Source organism: Solanum pennellii, chromosome 5 (assembly GCF_001406875.1).
Source record: "Solanum pennellii chromosome 5, SPENNV200".
NCBI classification, from domain to species: Eukaryota; Viridiplantae; Streptophyta; class Magnoliopsida; order Solanales; family Solanaceae; genus Solanum; species Solanum pennellii.
This window is the reverse complement of record NC_028641.1, coordinates 7863185-7878472: the sequence shown is the minus strand read 5'-3', so window position 1 is coordinate 7878472 and position 15288 is coordinate 7863185. Positions and strand designations below refer to the sequence as shown.

The following is a 15288-nucleotide window of genomic DNA, read 5'->3' as shown; positions in this document are numbered from 1 at the left end:
ATACCTACAACAACATAGATATAATCTTCTCTCATTTAATTATAATACCTCACCCCAAAGTAGTCTACCTCAGTGGCCAAAGTGAAAGATCCAAGAGTTAAAAGCCTTGATAAATAAAAATGTATTGCACAAGCTTCTGAGGGGAAGTACAAAGGACCAAAGTCATATTAGAAACATTCACTTCCCCTTTTCTAAAAGAACAAGGACAAACAAACATGAACTGTTTCCGGTTAGAAATATAGATAAAATTGATATTCCTCCGTTTTTTAAAAAATGATTTAGCTTGACTTGAAACGAAGTTTAAGAAAAGAAAGAAGTATTTTTAATTTTGTGATTCTTAATTAAAATTATGTTAAATGTATCAAAATATCCTTTAATCTTATGGCTTTAAACATGTCACATGAAAAATTAAAATTAAAATGTTATCACAAAGAAAAAATAATTTTTTTTAAACAGATTAAAATAATATGTTATTTTTTTTTAATTGAAAAAAAATTGTATAAATAGTTTCCTTTTTTTGTTTTAAAAAAACGTTGTAGTGGTCAAAGATATGGAAGCAAAAAGTTAGGTCCCTACCAATTGGTAAAATTAGAGAGGCGTGGTCCTTTTGAGTCATTCAACACCACACGGGTTGGCCATCTGAGCCCAACCCATGCATCTTTTTTTGAAAAAAAAAACAAAAAAAAAAAAATACATAGAAAATTGGTCTTGATACTATAAATAATTAAACTGATTTACTACAGCAAAAGATTAGAACAAAATAACATCTCATATTAAAAGGGGCACTTCATGATTACGAGGAAGCTTTGGTAAATTCACTTTTGTACGGCACTTTGTCTTATTTTGCTTGTTTTCTACTCTGTTCAATAATATCGGTCTAGTATTGAAAGGTAATTTTACTATATCACATATGATTGTGTATTTATTAGTTTGGTTTGATTTTAAATTTATCAATTTGACTTATTAGTTATGGGTTTGTACAGATGTTAAACCATTATAGAACCATTAAAATATTAACTTATTGATTATCGATATTTTATCGTTATCGATTCGATTTAACAGTTAAGATCTGACATAAAAAAATCATTGAATATCACGTAGAAACAAGGTGATAAACCATGCACATGAGTTCACAAGTTACATCTTGCTAAAAAACAAACACTTTTACATTGTAGAATAACCAATTGTTTGAGGCAACCAGAAATAAAAGTAGGAAATCAAACTCTAAGTTAAAGACTTTATATATAAATGGTATAAGTATAATTATTTAATTTATTATCGGATTATTGGTTAACCCATTAAGAAAAAACCCCAAAACCGTTAAGAATTGATAACGCGATAATTAAAAAAAATCAAAACCGTTATCAAAGCCGCTAAATGAATAACCCAACACTAATAAACCAATAACTTTTTTCGGTTCGGATTATCGGTTTCGATTTAATTTTGAACAGGCCTAATATTATCACGTAAACATATACAAACATTCATATTAAAATTTTAAGATTAAACAATACGATAACAAAGTTTTACATTCTTAACTTGGTGAAAACTGAAGTGCTTGTTCACAAACATATTTGCAAAAGAAACATTTTAATAATTGTATATTTTGAGGTGTAGATAAAAAAAAAATCAAAAATCATACTATCATCGCTTTTATCACGTTGTGATATCATTTGCTTTGGACTAAAGTTAGCATGGTTTTCCTTGTCTCACAACATTATAAAGGACTTCTTTTTCTATTCAGCCACCAATGTGGGACATTGTTCAGACACACCCCACAAGAGTTTTTTCTATCATATACGAACAAGAAGTGGCCCATTCACAAGCCAATCTTGTTGAGGTTCTGTAGCCAAATGGATTGAAAGCAGAAGCTAAAGGCTACAACTTACAAACATGTGCAACCCTAAGCATTTTATTCATGCAAACCAATACAAAATAACTCATAGATTACATATATGTGTTGCTTTTTACCTAAGTTTCTTTGTAAATACTATAGCTTGCTACGGGCGGAAGCAGAGTCGTTACACGAGCCAATCTAGAGTTCATCCTTAGAGGGTGCTGGTTTGGGATTGTCTGGAGATAACTTGACTGGATATGAAGCCTCCATGGTTATCCCACAGAGTCCCTCTTCAGCATCGATGCCTCGTTGCATTCGAAAATAACCTTGTTCACCCCATTCAGTCCCCCAGGAGTTCTTCACTATCCAGTACTTTGTCCCATCATGAGTTGATCCATAGCCCACAACTGCTACCCCATGGTCTAGCTCTGTGCCACAATTTCCATTGAACACTCCCTGCATTTTCACATGTAATCGAGTGGGAGCATAATGGATATAGATGATTCATATAACATAATGGATGCAACTTTATTTACCGAGTTCAATTGAACATGTTAGTTTCGACACATAGCATACATATTCGTGAAATAATAGTAAAAGTTCAAGAAATATTAGATTTTCAAACACAATCATTTCAAGAGCGCGATGAATTCAATAGTAAGAACTTAAAAGGTTGAACTCGTCAAAACTAAATCCTGAATCCACCTCTGTATTAAATTAGGTCTTAGCCTAACTCACACCCCAAAAGTTAGCTCAAAGGAAAGAGGATTGCCCAAGCCTTATAAGGAGTCCATCCATCTCATTAACCACCGATATGACACTTTTGTCATTCTTTAACACTCGGTACATGAGTCACATGGGAAGTTCATCTTGATTGGTTTCATAAGCAGTTCATGTCCAATTGAAAAAGTAAAATCGCATTACCTCAGAGTAAAATTGCAGATCGGAACCACTAGCATCAATAGCAACAGATATTGGTTGGTTAGCAACAGCTTTCATCAAAGCATCCTCATCTTTTTCAGGTACCATTTCATGTCCATCGATATTAACCACGGGGGAATTCCTCTAGATGAGATAAAAGAAGTGTTAAAAAATACAGTTCTACGAAACTAGACATTGACATATTTATCAAAGTATGTTGTTTAAAACATAATATCTACCTTTAAAGAATCACAACGACTATCACTGGCTTTGTAAGGATATATCCTCTCAGTCGTAATTCCTCCATTTTTCTTGATGAATTCATATGCATTTTCCATTAGTCCTCCGTTGCATCCTTCGTTATCCTTTTCACAATCAACAAGCTCTTGTTCAGACAGTGAAACTAATTTACCTGTCTTGATTTTGTTTATTCCCTCAACTCCAACTATCGTAGAGAACGCCCAACAGCTACCTGCAAATACACAAGGATCAGCTAGCATGTACTAAAACAATATTTTCAATCAAAGCATCAAGGAGATTTGACGTTAACAGTTTAAGCTTATAGATGAGATGATCACAGCTTCTGGAACTTACCGCATTTTCCTTGATCCTTTACACCAGTAACAGCTCCTTTCTTTCTCCAATCAACGGATGCTGGGAGATTATCAGCCTTGTCGTGCATAAATCCGGTAGTAGGGCGGGGACCATGAAGCATTCTGAAGTGTTTTATCTTAGAGCTATAAAAATTTCTGAATTCATGGTTTGTCATATCAGCAAATTTGTTGAGTTTCAACTTATAAGGTCTGTCCATCTTGTTGACATTATGAATATGCATCACATTCGCCTTGAACACATTGAAACGTTGTTGTTTCTCGGTTAGGTCTCGAGAAACAGTGTGATGGCTCCTCCATTTCTGGTACAAATCCCATAAGTTTTCTTCAGATGCAATATCTTTTTCAGTGAACTCCAAACTATTAACTAGACCAAATATCATAGCCAACGAAAGCGAAATCAAGAAAATCTTCTTCCCTGCCTCCATCACTCTGATAAAAACTGAAAAATGGAAATTGAAATATGTAAGTGTAAAGATTATTAAAACTATGATATGAGGATAACATATGTTAATATGCTAAAGTGTTATATAGAGCAAGGCTACATCACATTCTTACATCAGTTAGTGTCTTTAACAGATATTAAGGGAAAAGTGACTTTACTTCTGCAAAAGTGAAACATTATCAAGCTGTGATTTATCTAATGAAGCCACCACGTTATTTTTGCTAAGTTTGTTTATAGATAATGACGACTGGCATATATTTGGAGGCTGCTGTACACAATTTCTTGCAAGCCTGCATGACACACAAGACTCCTTTTTGCCTACTTTCTGCTATTTTTAGGATGTTCATAAGAAGATATTAATCAGTAGTAACAATCTTGATGCTACTCATTTAACTAACTATGCCAAATCACTAACTTATTAGAGTAGGTTGTATAAATCCTAATACATATCATTAAGTAATGAATATGTGTGTGAGAGACATATCTTGCGCTCATTGGTTTGGTGTAAATACCGTGTGCACGGAATTTTAACCTTGAAATTGCTTTTAGAACTCCCTTGATTGGGTAAGAAACATCTTGTTTGGAATGGGAATAGGAGGAGTTTGGGGCCTGTATACAGATAGATATGTATATGCAGTCAGCTGATTCAGGAGCATGAGTTTTGGTTGGTGAAATAACTTTTCATATCTCCTGCAGGACAAACTCACTTTGCGCCAAATATAGGAAAATTGAACTCTGCTAGAAATTATAATTATATCTTTCACCTAAAACAAGTGCAGAGTTAATTACCAGGCAGAGACTACCTATGTTCCCATAAAGCTAACATTTGCAACAACACTTGGAAATTAAAAACCAGAACGAGTGAGAAAACGAAGTCAAAATTTCAAAACATTGACATGAGAGCAAAGTATACGAGGTTATGAAAGAATAACCAACAAATAGCAATTCGCCATGATTTACTCCAAAGACCAACCAAACCAAAAAAAATGGTATTTATTGTCAGATTAAAAGAAGCTACATGTTTACCAGTGCAAGCATAATCATGCTATTGACAGCAGAGTACTGAGACAGGTCCAAACTTAAGTTTACATTTAACGCATTCATGACCATCATTACATGATTTTATGGAAATTAGGAAGCAGAGGTCCGGAAATGTTCAAAAAGACAGCAAAAACAAATTGTTGAACTGAATGCAACTTTAGGTTTGCAATTCTTGGCAGCCTTTAGGCAAGAGACTCCCGCTTTTTGTTTTCTCTGATTAGCTCTGCTCTCATTCTTCTGATTTCTGCTTCCTTCTCCATTCTCTCTTGCTGCAGTGAGCCAAATTCATATAGTCATCAACATTTTATGCAAAAAGGATAAAGAAAATAAAATGAAAAAAAGGAAAGAAAAAACAAAGACAAGAGAAGGCATACTAAAACTTGACAAAACAGACAATTTTGTTGTACACCAATGACGCTTAATGCGGGCTGTGGCTACAGATTTTAAAAAACCCTAAATGTTATAGTGAAAGAACCTTTGTCACATCATTCAGTACAAGACTACCAAGACCCATTCATTTGGTCGTTTATCACTGATAACACTTTGGCTAGCAGAAAAACTGACGTCCGTTATATAAGCACCATGTAGTTTCCACCAAAAGTGGTATCTTCTGGACAAATCGACAATAGGCTTTGGTCCAAAGTTCAAGAGTGTAAGTGATACACCAGGACTAAGAAGGATAAAAGCCTATTTCTTGCCTTGTATTTTTGGCATAAAGGACTGTTGATTAGCATTTTGAATTGTTCACTGGGGATGTGGTCAGTATTTCTGCAATGACCTATTTTCTCCTTAAAAACTCTGGCAATGGCCTTATGAAGGTATCAATCGTCGTCTTGGCTTCAAAAGGACTCCAAAAGAAAATGGAGGTCACATCACCGACATGATTCTTCTACTAAGAGCTTGTAACATGGATACACCTATGAGCCAAAAGACAAAGAAAGCAAATGTTTGGATATTGCACTTCAAGATTATTGTTGGGACATCCTAGAGTACTTTGATCATGGAAGTGGAAAAGTGACAAGTTATCTAGTATGAAGGTGCAGGTCAGTACTGGTATACAAGAGAGGCGGGAACACTTGTATGAGATGAATTCTACTTGTTATCTACTCCTTACTCAAAATATTTCAAGACCTTAACTAATGAGGTCCTCGAGAAGAAAAGGGGAACAAACGTAATATACTAGTTCTTTCCAAGCATCTGAAATATAAAGCAAAAACATTGCTAAGTCCTCTTCAAGATTCAAAGTGTCTGGCATATGCTTACAAGATTGACACAATAATGGGTGATTTATATTTATTAGTGATAAATAGAACAACAAAAAGCAACTATTAAGCCCAATTCCAAGCTAGTGGGGGTCGGCTCTATGAATCCTTACTATTCATGTCACTCAATTTAGACTCATCTCATTTTAATATTTTATAAATGAGTTTCTCCAGTTCAATATCTTTTTCTACATTTTCCACTGACATACAAATACCCCAAGAAGATTAAGTTGACTCCTAGCAACTATTGGACTACTGTGAGCCGAAAAAAAAAGAAGACTATTGTGAGCGTACCAACAACACGAAGATTTATATTCAACTAGTTGATATCGCCTTTATGAATATTTCTCTACCATTGAGCTCTATCTTTTGTACATTTGTACGAATTCCACGAAATTATAGGTCTTTCTAGACAACTTTCCATCATTGGTTCAAAACCAATGAATATCGAGGTCTATGTATGACACGACCAAACCTACACATAACCGCCTCTTTATTATTTTTTTAATGTGCTATTTGCACATTTTGTCAGATTTGATCATCTCTAATCTTGTATAATAGCATATCCATCTTAATATTGTTTGTTTTTTATAAGGGAATTCATCTTAACATTTGCATTTCTATGTCACTCATCCTAAGGACATGTTGGATCTTAGAGGCTCATTACCAAGTAATATTGTTGGCTCCATAGCCCTGTCAAAGGACTTTCCTTTCACTTCGATAGGCAGCTTCCTATCAAATAATACTCCAGTGGCAATTTCCTTCAACCATGTTTTATTTTACATCATATTATCCATCATACAGTTCTCTTGGAACATCAAGTTTAGATATATGAACTGTAAGCATTTAAGCGTTACAGTCACATTTAATCTCACCTTGATTTCACTCGTCTTTGCTGGATAAACTTGCAGAGCATCTCTTATTTACTTCAAGTTATCTTAAGACCCTTAGCCTCTAGATTGTTTCTCCACAACTCAACCTTTTGGTTGACATGCTCACGAGATTATTATTTAACACAACATAGTCTACAAACAACATACAATATACCTCAACTTGTACACTATTAGTTAGTTCATCCATAACTGAGGTAAACATATATCTCCTACCACAGTTCTCACACTTGTGACAACTTCGTAAAAATCCTCTATGACATCTATATATTTTACATGAATTCTTCTTTCTCCAGCACCTACCAAAGGACGTTAAAATAATCCTGGTCAATGAATACCATGTGTTGATCATTCTTCCTTTCCATATAAATTTCATCAATCATCTTATCAAGAGTGTGGCCTATGTTGTAGATCTATAGCATAAATCAGTTAAAAACAGATTCATTGTTGCTCCTGTAATGTAGTGTCCCTAAGTGTATGTTCTTCACTTTTTCTGCTCATAAGTTAAATGTCGTAATAGTTTTGCACAAGATAACAGTTCAACATTCTAACACAATATATCTTCAAATTCCTGAGGTTCTCATCTAAGTTCCACAAGAAGAAAGAGGAAACATTGCTAGGTACAATGGCCCTTGTTAAGCTACTAAACTATGAGTATCCTCCGCAAAACCTCCCAAGTCCCAACAACAGATGGAAACTAAGGGTGTGTTTGGTATGGAGGAAAACATTATGTATTCCAGCTGTCCTAAACTTGGAAAACATTTACTCTAGGAAATAAGTTCCTTAAAAATGAGAAAAATGACCTCACTAGCTGAAGCATGGATTACAAGTTGCATAAGTGGCATTCCAAGTTCATTGTCTCCTCTGACCCACCCAATTACACCAGCCCCTGAACATCCCATCCCCAAACCCCCACTACCCATCACATCTCACCTCCATCGTGTCTTGCTAGATAAGATATATATGCATAATATTTTCTTGCTTACTTGCCAAACACTAGAAAATAAGCCAGAAACTCACTTGTTTTCCGAGAAAACATTTTCTAGGAAAACAATTCCCATCGTATCAAAGACATCCCTAACTAGCAACATGTAAAGCAAAGTTTCTTTCTTTTGTTAATTTAAAAACAGCGAAAGATTCAAGCTTTTCTACCGTCTGCAGGTTACACACAATAATATCATAATTTCCTTTCCGGAGAACACCATAAATCTGATAGTCCGAAAAATCCAAACTTCAAGAAACTAATTACGATCTAGATCGAAAAAACCCAAAATCCAAAAACATAAAACCATTTAGAATTCTGGCTCATTCCTCCTAAAAGGAAAAGATTCAATCTACGATTCTGAGGTCTATTTCATCCTAAAAGGAAGGGGAAAACAAAACTAGGGTTTGAAAATTTACCTTCTCATCCTGATGAAGAGCGATCCAGACATGGATTTTGTCCATGGTTTGCCAGAAAGCGAAGGCTCCTACAGACATAGCAAAGAACGTCGCAACTTTCACCATTTTCGCTAAGTTTTTGAGTCAGGATACTACTACAATCTTCTGCTTCCCTTCTGATCTTTTGCCCTTTCTGATGTGCTGATTCGACTACCGACGTCGTTTTGTCTTTTCTAGCTTTAAGATCTAGTTCACTAGGAATGGAGTTGTTTGCATTTTGCACCCTTAACATTCACATTTTTTAAAATTTAAACTTTGGGCCACTTCTATGAAATTTTCAAAATAATTATAATTTAAGCTTAATTAGAAACGTATCATTATAATTTATCTGATTATGATTCATATCTATTATTAGAAGGATGGGGAGAGGTGAATGAAATTGAGAGAGGAAGGCAAACGAGATTTGGAAAAGAGAGGAGAGAGGACATAGTATTGAATACTATTGATCTCTGTTTTGTATAAACGAATACACTAGTATTTACTTATATCAACAAATGTAATTATATCAATTACGTATCCACCAGATATCAAATGTATTAATAACAAATATAAATGGTATCATGTGTATTAATGAATACAAATTTATGTCAATGAACACAAGTTGTATCAAGTGTATGAACGAATACAAGTGATTGTATCAAGTGCATATATTCCTTGTGTATTCACTTTGTTCAAGTGTATATGTTTCTTGTATATTCACTTTGTATAAAGTGTACATGTTCCTTGTGTATTCATTTTGTTCAAGTGTATATATTCCTTGTGTATTCACTTCGTATCATGTGTATATGTTCTTTGTGTATTCACTTTGTTCAAGTGTATATATTCCTTGCGTATTTACTATGTTCAAGTGTATATGTTCCTTGTGTATTCACTTTGTATCAAGTGTATATGTTCTTTGTGTATTCACGAGTTCGGAATGTAAATAAGCTATAAAAAGATCAAAGTGACCAAAACAAGCAACTATTCTAGTAAGTAACTAAAATAAGCTTAGTGGAAGAAAAAATTTTGATTTATGCAATATTTCAAACGTTTTCGTTAGTCTCATAACGTGTATATTTTAATATTTTACACCTTGAAAAACGAAACTATTTCTTACACTTTGTAAAGTATATATTTTTTTTCTTACACTTTATATGGTGAAAGAAAATCTTACATTTCAATAAAAGTTACATTTCAAGAGTAGTCATGATTTATATGTGCATCAAATTTTACATTTCAAAAATTGAAATCTCGAATCATGCTTTTTGAAGAATTTGAATTAAATTTCAAATCATGATTTCAAATTGCATATTCAATCATTAATTATAAATCACGACTTCATATTGTATGTTCAAACACAAGCTAGACAAATCAAATCTATGTTTGTACTGATGAAATAGTGTGGCGTAGAATGTTGCTCGCGAGCCAGTGGAACCCAAATGAAGTTGTTTCACAGAATATTATTTTTGTAATTAGTTTTAATTTACCTAAAGGAAAAATATAAATCTTTAATATTTGACTAATCTCTTGGGGTAAAAAAGTTTGGACTCTTATAGATTGAGATTCAGCATTTCTTCTCACTTTACGTTATACAAGTAACTTTTGTTAAAGCGTAAGAAAACTTTTGACTTTATATCACTTTATAAAGTGTAAGAAATAGTTTCGTTTTATAAGGTATAATCTGTTATATGTTAAAATATATATGTTATGAAACTAACGAGAAACGCTTGAAATTTATATAAAATTAAAAAAAAAAATTCTTTAACTATGCCTATTTTAGTTACTTATAAGAATAGTGACTTATTTTTGTCACTTTTATCTTTTTGTGACTTATTTAGATTCCAGACTTGTATATTCACTTTATATCAAGTGTACCTATGAATATAAATTATATTAAATTGTATACATTTTGTATCATGTCTTGTATAATCTTTGAAAATAAATTAATACAATATTGTACATCTCCCTCATTTAAGCCTATTAAGAGTCTAACTATAAATCGAAGACAAAAAAAATGAAAGAAGCGAGGTCTCCACCATTTCTCGCTTGATACAAATTACTCACCTATAATTAATGCTCTTTCGGTCCTTAGTTACTTGTTCATATTTTCTCTTTTAGATGTCCCTATTTACTTGTCCATTTTGACAAATCAAAAAAGGACAAATTATTTTTTCCTATTATACCCTCATTTAAGCTATCTCAATTTAGTTTTTTCTCATCTTGACTGCCTGATAACCATTTTCACACCTAATCCTAGTATTCTTACTCCTAATTTTATCGCTCCTAGTAATATTAGTATCGGATTTAAGATTTTCATTAAGGAGGTTCGAAAAAAAAATAGTGTCGAGAGCTAAGAGTTGAACTTGAAACCTCCAGGTGAGTTTTGAACTCCTCAACTACTGAGCCAACCTTTAATCTTATATTTAGTAGGTTCAAATTCAATATATAGACATAAAATTACTTTTAAATACCATATATATACAATGTATTTTATTGCCAAGGGGGTTCAGGTGAACCCTCTCGACTACCTCTAGGTTTACCACTCTCTAGTATGTACATACATCCACCTGATCAACATCTTCATTTTCGTAACATACATCTTTTGAGTAGGGGTGTATATGGCCGGGTTGGTTCGGGTTTTTCAAATATCAAACCAAATCATTTGTATAAAAATATTTAAATTTATAAACCAAACCAAACTAATAAAATTCGGATTTTTTTGGGTTTTTCAACCTCGGGTTGGTTCAGTTTTTTCAAATACCAAAGCAAATCATTGTGTCAAATTTTTAAATTTATAAATCAAACCAAATAATAAACCTCGAATTTTTTCAGATTTTTGGATTTTTCGGTGAAGTTTGCATACAAACATATAATTAACTTGTGCTTCAAATATTTCTTCAGTCCAACCAAAATACAATTATCTAGGTTTTTCTTTAAAAAATAACACAAAATATGAGATGAGTATTGATGATACAAAAATATTCAATTAAAAATAATAATGAAATCATCATATAAAATAAATATTGTAAAGTCATAATGAAAATTACTATAATTTAAAAGTACTAAATCATGCTAAAATAGTTTAATAAGTATAAGTGACATTACTAAATATTTAAGAAAAATTAAAATTAGATTATGTATTTTATTATCTAAACCAATGTAAAACTAAAGAACAAATATTCAATATTATTGTCATTCTTAGTGTTAAATTGATTTTCTTTTTGCATTAATATTAATTTAATTTTGATTTAAGTTTTATTATAATTATCAAAATCTATGAACTAAAATCTTTATTGGACCATTCCGAATTCTAAGTTTTAAACTTGAAATAATATATTAGAAGATAAAACTAAGAAATAGTATAAAAATATTTTAAAATTATATCAAAGTAAATATTTTTATGTATAAAATAAATTTTAGTAAAATAACATATATAATGTCCGATTAATTCAGTCTAGAATTAATTTTTTTAGTTAAAACCAAATCAACCCAAATATAGTCAGATTTTTTTTTTCCACTATAAGAGTTCAATCAACATTTATTCATATTTTAAAGTAATATTGATATAACAATAAATATAAGATGGTGCAGATATAACAAATACAGTAACCTGTTACATATTACAATTGATTAAAATATTTCAGATTATAAAAAAAATAGAAAAGTCGATGTAGTTAGCAAACACAAATTTATAAGCTATAAAAATGAAGCACGTGAATTCGTGATTTTTATGCAAAACTAATATTTTATGAAGATATTTTTTTTAAAAAAATTGATATAATATTATGTGTTAATATCTATACTACAAGAAATCTAAATAGTCCGTTAATTATTATTTATCTAGAAGACTAGCTTAGTATCAAGTTTTCTGTTTTTAGTTGTGCACACCCAAACGTGCATATTTTAGTTATTCTAAGAAATTTGTTATTTCTTGATTCCAACTTTGTTTGTGTCAACAAACTAATCAAATACCTCCGGATTAATATCTATAAAGTTGACGTCTTCAAGCTATAATGATAATATATGCATTTAATCCGCAAGCTTTTATATTTTATTTTTGCTTAGTTGTCATTCCATATATTCTTTGATATCATAGTGAAGATTCTCATGAAAAACGATATATCTATGTAAAACTTTATCTCTGGACTCCATATGTATACAACAAAAAAGAAGAAGAGGTTTTTAATGATCAATTAAAATAATGTACTATGCCTAATTTTATTTTATTTTATTTGTTGGAAGTACTAAACCAATTTTAAGTATATGACAAACAATAGAACAAGATCAGTAGCCGGCAAGAATAACACTAAGCAATTTTACTTATATTACATTACACCCATAGGCCATAACGTAGATTATTTTTTATTCCATCAAATATAGTAATTTAACTTGTGTTATCAGCTAATTGGCCTTACTTTTCTGTTACTATAATACCATATATTTCTACCATACTCATACCCATTGGTTATTCTTTTTTAATATGTGATTTTTATTTTTGTTTTTGTTTTCAAACTATGCACATATATATATATAGTACTAAAAATATGTTGATGTGCCCAGTGGCAGACCCAGAATTTAGACAAAGGAAGAAGTAAAATCGCGTAGAAGTCTAAAAATATCAATATATATACAACGTAATTTTTCGATAAACAAGTATCGATCATGTCATCCCTCAAATATTATATAAGGGCATAATATTATTTATATTATCAAGTTAATTGGAATAATTAAAACAACTTGTCTGGTAGTCATTGTTCAGTTAGAAAGTCACCTATACTAGATTTGAGAATACAACATGGAAATACAAACTTTTGAAGGGATATCATTGTCTTTTAATTCTGATATAGTTCAAATTTTCTTATTTATGTGATTTTGAGCTTGTGATAATAGTTTATAATTTAGAAAAATGGGAAGGAAAGGTGGGCTTTTTAGATATGGTGATGGTGTTGATAAGTTGCTAATGTTTTTTGGTACTTTAGGATGCATTGGAGATGGCCTAATGACTCCTCTTAATATGTTTATTCTTACTTCTCTTATTGATGATTATGGAGGTGCTTCTAATGATAATAATTCTTTCACTAATTCTATTGTTGACAAGGTACTTGATTTAATATCAGAATCTATGTATTAGTTAATTCATTCATGAGATAAAAATTCGCGTATTAATTCAATTCTTCCATGTACTTGAAACAGTACTCACTCAGGTTGCTTTATGTTGCTATTGGAGTTGGTACATCTGCTTGCATTGGTATGTATCTCACACTTTTTAAATTAGAGTCGGGATTTGAACCTTATGAGTTTGAGATTCTAGTCTTTTTAAGATACTGTGTTCTAAATTACGTAATGATATGTAGGGGGAATTTGCTGGACAAGAAGTGCAGAGAGACAAACGAGTCGAATAAGGATGGAGTACTTAAAATCAGTGCTTAGGCAAGAAGTTAGTTTCTTTGATAAACAAGATGGTTCCTCTAGTACTAGTTTTCAAGTTGTTTCCACAATTTCAGCTGATGCTCATTCAATACAAGATGCTATAGCGGAGAAGGTCTTATATCATTCTTTCTCAAGTTAGATATGTATTTTTACTCGGTGTTTCTGAGTTTTAGATTAATTAGTTTCGCGTATGATCACTGAACTTTACTAAATGCATCCATTATAACGATCAAAATCTACTAATCCAGGTGATTTCATTGTTATAGTAGGTAAAGTTGAGTGACCGGGCATGCTTGAAATTAACGGACATTTTCTCCTTTGTTGCAGATACCTAATTGTATTGCTCATCTGTCAACGTTCATTTTTGGACTTATTCTTGCTTTCTACCTCTCATGGAGACTAGCATTAGCTTCAGTTCCATTTTCACTTGGTTTTGTTATACCTGGTGTAGCATTTGGGAAGCTACTTATGATCCAGGGAATGAAGATGAAGGATGCTTATGGAGTAGCAGGGAGTGTAGCAGAACAAGCAATTTCATCGATTCGGACAGTTTACTCTTATGTTGGGGAAAATGAAACACTAAAAAGATTCAGCATTGGTCTTGAGGAAAGTTTGAATCTTGGTGTGAAACAAGGGCTTACTAAGGGGTTGTTGTTAGGAAGTATGGGAATGATATATGTGTCGTGGGCATTTCAATCATGGGCAGGGAGTGTACTCGTTGCTAATAGAGGAGAAAGTGGTGGTCGCGTTTTCATATCAGCTCTTTGTGTTGTTCTTGGAGGACTGTAAGTCTCATTTTATAAAATTACTTCTCATCACACTTAACTAATGGTACTTTGCAACCGTTGTCTCAAAACTTTATTCGCTATAGCAGGTTCAGTAACCATGATGGATAGGTTTTATCGTTAGTAGATAAAGTTCAATATCTTTAGTAGGTTTTATCGCCGTAGTGGTTTATTTTGCTTATTATTATGTGTGGAGTCCATACCCATTGTAGATAAACATAGCAAAAATGGTTGAATTTTGTTTGTTGATTATTGTTAAAGTCAACAAATGTTGCAACAAAATTCAAAGCTCACCATTTCTTTTTTCAACTAAAATCTTAGCAAGATTTCTACATAGGTGAAAATGTTGAAATCTTGTGTTTCTTTTGATGTCATTGGTGACATCATTAGGAGTAGATTTTCCTATTAATAGAGAGCTCTTGCTCATTTCAAAATACACCAAAAAAGAATTACAAAGGAAAGAAAGAAGAGTGAGGCATCACAGAGGAAAATAATCTGTGAGGAAAAATAGAGAGTGTGAGCGATATTGTAGTGAGGTGGAAAAATCAAAAGAGTGTTATTTCTTTTGAATGTGTAGTGGTCTTTGGAGTTTTACTCAGACATACAAGTGTAAAATCCTTACTATAGTGATATTCGTTGCTCCTCTC

At 32.1% G+C, this 15288-nt stretch overlaps 3 protein-coding genes across 3 annotated transcripts in view; 1 reads left to right on the top strand and 2 right to left on the bottom strand.

Annotated features, from left to right (window-relative positions):
• Nucleotides 1-1858: 1858 nt before the first annotated feature.
• Nucleotides 1859-4129, bottom strand: LOC107019884 (vignain-like). The gene is made up of 4 exons (XM_015220245.2): nucleotides 3353-4129; nucleotides 2998-3230; nucleotides 2762-2902; nucleotides 1859-2293 (listed from the first exon to the last, which is right to left on the bottom strand). The coding sequence occupies exons 1-4, from the start codon at nucleotides 3795-3797 to the stop codon at nucleotides 2036-2038; spliced, it is 1077 nt and encodes a 358-aa protein (XP_015075731.1). The 5' UTR covers nucleotides 3798-4129; the 3' UTR covers nucleotides 1859-2035.
• Nucleotides 4130-4773: 644 nt separating this feature from the next.
• Nucleotides 4774-8605, bottom strand: LOC107018685. Its single transcript, XM_027917314.1, has 2 exons — nucleotides 8409-8605; nucleotides 4774-5124 (listed from the first exon to the last, which is right to left on the bottom strand). Exons 1-2 carry the CDS (start codon nucleotides 8511-8513, stop codon nucleotides 5038-5040), a joined length of 192 nt encoding a protein of 63 aa, XP_027773115.1. The 5' UTR covers nucleotides 8514-8605; the 3' UTR covers nucleotides 4774-5037.
• A 4727-nt stretch (nucleotides 8606-13332) lies between these two features.
• Nucleotides 13333-15288, top strand: part of LOC107018961 (ABC transporter B family member 15-like) — a 9930-nt gene continuing 7974 nt past the window's right edge. The window contains exons 1-4 of the mRNA XM_015219557.1: nucleotides 13333-13524; nucleotides 13620-13674; nucleotides 13781-13968; nucleotides 14184-14641. Of these exons, the coding sequence (XP_015075043.1) occupies nucleotides 13333-13524; nucleotides 13620-13674; nucleotides 13781-13968; nucleotides 14184-14641 (893 nt within the window). The remainder of the gene's footprint in view (nucleotides 13525-13619; nucleotides 13675-13780; nucleotides 13969-14183; nucleotides 14642-15288) is intronic.